We start from the raw sequence: 6,681 nt of genomic DNA on the forward strand, positions 1-6,681 counted from the left end.
GTAAAAGCCTCCACAGTATCATCACACATGCATAAAGAAAGTCCTTTATGAAATCTGGTCAAATCCTTTGACATGGCAGAACAAAGTGCCCTCGAACAAATCATTCAGATTTCATCCTGTCTTTTTCAGAAGTGGCACATACGTCTGAAATGTAACATAATGTGTCAAAAAATGTTGAGCAGCAAAGAGTTCACAGTGAATGGATTTATCTCCACAAGTAGTGTGTAGTCTGAGACAGATCAAAACACAGTCCCACACGCTGCAGCATTCAGCTGTGAAGGTAAGTCTTTCTTACAAGAATGAGTATATGATCTACAGGATTTGATCTCAGTTTGTTAGATAATAAAATGGGTTTTTATTTTACCTCTAAATGACATTGAATGTTATTTCCTGGCTCTTTGTCGATATATTTTGTAAACAGTGAAATCTTTTATTTAATGAAGCTACTCTCATTTCTTCCTGCTCGTAAACACAGGCCTTTACCGTAAACAAACCATTGGTAATGTACTAATTGATTAATAATCCCTGTGTCTGACAAGGACCATTAAAAGTTTTGTAGCCTACTTGTATTCAACAGTATTTATATATTTACAGTGTGAGTAAATTACTTACTTTAGGTGTTAGTGTGTGTGTTCTTGTAGCTTACTGAATACAATGTACAAGGAGATTTTTTAGTAATCGCTAGGATGAAAGACTTCATGCATTCCAACAATTTTACAGCAAAAATGCTAACTCGTGCTGGTCTTGTGTAATCATTTCTGTGTGTCTCTCACACTTTTAGACGGCTTTATAGTAAGTATTTCAGTTTCAGTATTGTAGCATTTGTTTGTGTCAATAGCTCAACTTGGGCTTCGGATTTCAGCGATGCCGTTCTGATTAAATGGACTATAATGAGGAAAATGCTGCAGATTAGGATTACATATAACTTGAGTTTATTTGTGTCTAATATGTTAAATGGGAGCATTTGATTTATTTGGAAATGTAGACCCACTTATATTTAACAAACTGCTATTTTCAAACAACTTAGACATTTTCTGTTTGTCTTTAAGATGTTTTAAATTCAAAATATATGCTTCATCCTTGTGTCAAACATTTTTGTGTTGCATTATCTTGAGCAATTAATGAAACACAATGTCTTGATTAACAGGATGTCTGGTGCTAAGATACTGCTATTCCTGCAGAGCCTGTCACGTAGGAAACCTCTGGAGCCTGAAGGAGAGGTGTCCAACTTTCGGCGATGCCTGACCACCCTCGACCTGGTGGCCCTGGGGGTCGGCAGCACGCTGGGGGCCGGTGTATACGTGCTGTCAGGAGAAGTGGCCAGAGCCGTGGCCGGGCCGAGTATTGTAATCGCCTTCCTGATAGCAGCAGTGGCCTCCGTCTTTGCAGGACTTTGCTATGCTGAATTTGGAGCTCGTGTACCAAAGACCGGCTCTGCCTACCTCTACAGCTATGTGACTGTGGGAGAGATATGGGCCTTTATCACTGGTTGGAACTTGTTGCTGTCTTATGTCATAGGTAAAATAATGCTGCACTCTTTACTGCATGTAAGGATGTTTAATAGTCATCTTGGGAAGGTCACTTTAGTAAATACTTAAACTAAAATGTGTCTTGGCATTGTTTCAAATGAGCCTCAGATCTAAAATAAAAGAATAAGGTTAGAAAACGTTGATCACTTATAACACTGGTGGACCCTGTTGTTAGCTATTTTATGAGCTTCTGTTAATCTATCCATGTTGTACCTTTTTTCCTTTTGACTGTTTTAAAGGGACGTCAAGTGTTGCCAGAGCATGGAGTGGGACCTTCGATGATCTCATTGGAAATTTCATCGCCAACTCTCTGGGCAAACAGGCTGCGATGTATTTACCTGGATTAGCTCCCTACCCAGACTTCTTTGCAGCAGGCCTCATAATGCTCTTGGCAGGCAAGTTTCATTATCTAAGCCCCTGTGACTTGTTACCAAATGTCAGTATCTATTATTGTAAATTCATGTGTGGAAAATTAAGGGGATATAATCACATTTTATATTGTGTCTTTAAAGGTCCCATATTATGCTCATTTTCAGGTTCATACTTGCTTTAAAAAAACAAAATTCTTCTTATGTCTGTCTGAAACGCTCGGTTTTAGTGAGTTTAAGACACTCTCCCAAAAAAGCCCAGTCTGCGCTGATTGGTCAGTGTTTTCTTCTGCATCTATGCTCTCTGCGTTTCTGCAATGTCACTGCAGCCGGGGGATGATTGAAACAGCACTGTAGTGAGACTTTCTATCTATATGAAGCTTAGTGAAACTAGTAATCCCGTAAGATTTTACCACGATCTCCCAAATTCAATTATGTCATTGCTGCCAAACTTTAAACTTTTTTGTCAGTTTTCATTGATTTACAATATGGGACGTTTAATGGATATTGAATATCTTTTTTAAATAATGTTCTATGTACAGTATATAGTCATAATCAACTTTATATTTTCTGTGTGTCTCCTTTCCAGGCATTCTTGCATTTGGTGTGAAAGAGTCAGCTATTGTAAATAAGGTTTTCACAGCAGTTAACATCCTGGTGTTGCTGTTTGTTATCATCTCTGGAGTCATTAAGGGGGACATCAACAACTGGTACATTAATGAAGATTCTCTCCTCAGCGGATATGAGTATGGGTTCTTATTTAAATATATATATATATATATATATATATATATATATATATATATATATATATATATACAGTATATTTATATAAACGTATATTAACCATTAAGAAAAAAAATGTATTGTACAGTAACAGTATTTTTCTGGCTGCTACTGTAATAAATGATTTTAGCAACCTTTCTAGCTTAATGTAGTGTTTGAACTATGTTGGTCTTGTTATCGTTCCGTTTGTGCGTTATTGTTGCCAACCAAGCATCAACATGTCTTCTCTTTACAGAAACTTCACATCACTGAATCACACTACCACATATGGCAGTGGAGGATTTTTCCCTTTTGGCTTTGAGGGGACATTAGCAGGAGCAGCCACATGCTTTTATGCATTTGTTGGATTTGACTGTATTGCCACAACAGGTAAATTCATGTATACAGATGCAGCTCTCTGCAAGACTGAAAGAGTATGCAGGGGCACAGCATGATATAAATGAAAATAATATACTATGCAGTAGTAATACTGTGTTTTTTTTTCAGGAGAGGAGGTTCAAAACCCTCAGAAGTCGATCCCACTCGGCATCGTGGCGTCCCTCCTCATCTGCTTCCTGGCTTACTTTGGTGTGTCTGCAGCCCTGACTCTCCTGATGCCGTACTATTTGCTCAGTGCTCACAGCCCTTTGCCTGTGGCCTTTACCTACATCGGTTGGGGCCCTGCAAAGTATGTAGTGGCTGTGGGATCCCTCTGTGCACTGTCAACAAGGTACGAAACACAGTGTGCCATTTACAAACCCAACTCAACTCTGCAAATGAAAGCTAAATCAATCACCTTCATTTCATTTGTGGTTCTCATTAACCTTGGTCAACATGCAGTGTACAGTACATCCTGTAAATAAAGATCACTTTTACAGATTAAAACAGAAGAAAATAACATGAATAATAAATCGTTTTTGATTATTTTACCTTTTTTCACGCAGCCTACTCGGATCGATGTTCCCGATGCCCCGTGTCCTCTTTGCCATGGCCAGAGATGGACTTCTCTTCAGGCCTCTCAGTAAAATGAGCGACAGGCAAAGTCCTGTTATAGCGACCCTGGCTTCAGGTGTTGTAGCAGGTAAAACTACCAATACACTTTATAATAATCTAAAGTCTTTTACTGCATTTTTCTGGAAGCTTTAGATTGTGCCCGTTTTGGTTTTGTGATATAAATGCTCTTGTGTTTTGAGCTAAGGTGTTCATCCTCATGCTCACTGGTATAACGGACCAATTTATCAATATTATATCTTTATAATGATATGAGACTATCCTTTCAGATTTATCATAATATGAAAGTGTCATTTTAAAGACTGCATTACAGTAAAGTTATGTCATTTTGTTACTGTTTTTGCGCTTCTATTATTTGCGTCAACCAACTTAATAATTATTTCCAAATTACTGATGATTATTTATCAAAAATCTCATTGTGTAAATATTTTGTGAAAGCATGTCAACCCTACAATCATCGCAATATAGACATTGAGCTATCTGGTAAAAAATATTGTGATATTTGATTTTCTTCATATTCTTCCAATATGATTTATTGAAATTAGAGTAAGAAGGAAATGATTTTAGCTCATGTTAATTACTGTTGGCAATATTATTCATGTCTTTTCAGCTATCATGGCATTATTGTTTGACCTGAAGGCGCTGGTTGACATGATGTCAATTGGAACCCTCTTTGCCTACACACTTGTTGCCATATGCATCCTCTTATTAAGGTAAGATTCATCATAATGAAAATTAAATATTGGCCTGATGTGTATTGGAAACATACAGACAAAGATTAAAGTAAATTGATGTGAACCAGAATAAAAATAAAAAACTGAATCCCTCTTTGAGTCATAGTTATATCATTGTCATGATTGGATGCATTTATTTACATTTCCTCACTTTCACAGGTACCAACTAGACCTCAGCGAGGATTCAAGTTTCAGCAAACTTGAACCCTTAACAGTTACTGGACTTTTATTTCCTCCTTCACAAGCCACCTCACGGACATCAAAAAATGTGTCTGTTTTGACTGTTTTTATTAGTAAGTGATCAACCTCCTCCTAAAATATATTAGTGCACATAGATGATTTCCATTGTTAATAATCATTGGACTTGTTTCTCCTCAGTTGTTTTAGCTATCATCCTAAGCCTCGTCATATCTGGGGCTGTGGGCTCCCTGCAGGCCCTTGAGTGGTGGAGTTTACTTTGTGTCTCCATCATCTTACTGGTGCTGGTCCTTATTACCATGATCATCTACAGACAACCACAGATTACAACCAAAGCTGCTTTCATGGTATGCCTCGTCTATCTAAGTGTGCATGTAACGCTATACTTTGATATTCATATCAGCCAGTGAAGCATCATTACTGAAGTCATAAACTTTGATTACTAAGTGTAGGAAATCACTCCCAACAGAAGAAAGAGCCAACCAGTAACATTTCAGCTATATCTCAACTTTCATTGCTTTGATATAATTGTGATAATGTTTCCACTCTTTCATACGTACAGGTTCCTTTTGTTCCACTGCTTCCTATTTTTAGCACCTTTGTCAATGTTTATCTAATGGTTCAACTTGGATCAGACACATGGATCCGCTATGCTGTGTGGATGGCAGTAGGTATGTGAAGAACATCACCATAAAATCCACATTTTCATTTAAGCAAAAACAAACAGAATGGCTACATTTTGATGCTCTTTTTTCTTTCAACAGGTTTAATCATCTACTTCTGTTATGGGGTTCAGCACAGTGTGCAGAAACAAAGGCTCCAAAATTCACACAACCACGTCAGTATTCACAGCATTACCACTGCTATGGAGCAAAACTTTGAACCTGATGGCTAAAGGATGAGACAGATTGATTTACTGATAAGCATTCAGTGGGCGAATCATCAAGCAAAGCTAAACGCTTTAATTTCAGTAACACATTTGGCCAGTGTGCACAAATCCCCTGACAGTGTTATGAGAAGTAAGCCTGAAAAAAAGCAACTCACTCACAACCTCTGACCTCTATTTTTATCTTGTTTTCTGTGAAATTCAATGTCTGGGAAAGTTTGTGTTTTTTTTGTTTTTTTTAAATAGAAAATGGCAGTGAACCACACTTGTATATACAAATCACACTGAAACACTATCTCTGCATGAGACGTCATGCAATATTGTGTTTTCATTCTATTGTTTCAGTTATTGATGATGATATATCATAGGCTAGAAAAGTGTGTAAGAACAGAGCTTTATATGGTTAAGTGTTAAAGTACCTTTTTATAGGGACTTCTCAGTGCTAGAAGACATCATTTAGCTCATATCGTGGAGGTAGGCCTACATAATGTAAAAAATAAATAAATAAATAGAAATGGCTTTTAAATGGTTAATTAATGATTTTGTAATCAACAGGCCTGTACCACACTCAGTCATAGTTACTTTTCACAGTTTAGCTGTTTTATAGTGCCATCTATAGTGTAGCCTATTATATTGCTAGTACGGTAGTAGGGATTTCTAATGTAGCCTAATCCTCCGTTACTGTAACTTAGATGTTTAAGTATCACTTTCTAGAATCATGTAAAAAAAAAAAGAAATGTTGCACATGAAATAAACATTTTAATTTTGGGATAAGCAAGTCTTAATTTTCTGCCTCGTGTCTCTACTTCTATACTTTCTATACAACATAATAACTCTCATCGCATTGACCAAATTGCCCTCTTTCTATGCCCATGTAGCTCACATGACCTGAAAAACGAGCAGGCACATATCAAGCTCAATGGGTTTATTTGATTGATAGTTTAAAAGTGACATCTACTGGTCAAACCTTGGCATTTGTATGGATGGATTAAAGCAGTGGTACCACCTCAGAAAATATCAGGCTCTTTAAGTACCACCACTAAGACCAATGTTAAAATACAATATTCAGCTACAGACAGGAAGGTTTGTTCCTAATCAGAGTATTTATTGTTGACTGTCTTCAGCCACTGCCACGCTGTATGAAGGTGTAGCATCAGAACTCACATGTCAGTGTTTTCAAACCAATTATT

The 6,681-nt window shown here is 37.2% G+C and overlaps 1 protein-coding gene across 1 annotated transcript; it reads left to right on the forward strand.

The window, feature by feature from the left end:
- Positions 1-1,148: 1,148 nt before the first annotated feature.
- Positions 1,149-5,508, forward strand: LOC310957155 (cationic amino acid transporter 2; the record flags this gene model as incomplete). The annotated part of the gene is made up of 11 exons (XM_083927604.1): positions 1,149-1,518; positions 1,769-1,924; positions 2,487-2,643; positions 2,919-3,052; positions 3,170-3,392; positions 3,607-3,743; positions 4,284-4,386; positions 4,567-4,700; positions 4,786-4,952; positions 5,168-5,276; positions 5,370-5,508. 11 exons carry the CDS (start codon positions 1,149-1,151, stop codon positions 5,498-5,500), a joined length of 1,821 nt encoding a protein of 606 aa, XP_083783730.1. The 3' UTR covers positions 5,501-5,508.
- Between the last annotated feature and the right edge of the window lie 1,173 nt (positions 5,509-6,681).

The sequence above is a fragment of the Echiichthys vipera genome (genome assembly GCF_963691815.1).
Source record: "Echiichthys vipera genome assembly, chromosome: 14".
NCBI lineage: Eukaryota > Metazoa > Chordata > Actinopteri > Perciformes > Trachinidae > Echiichthys > Echiichthys vipera.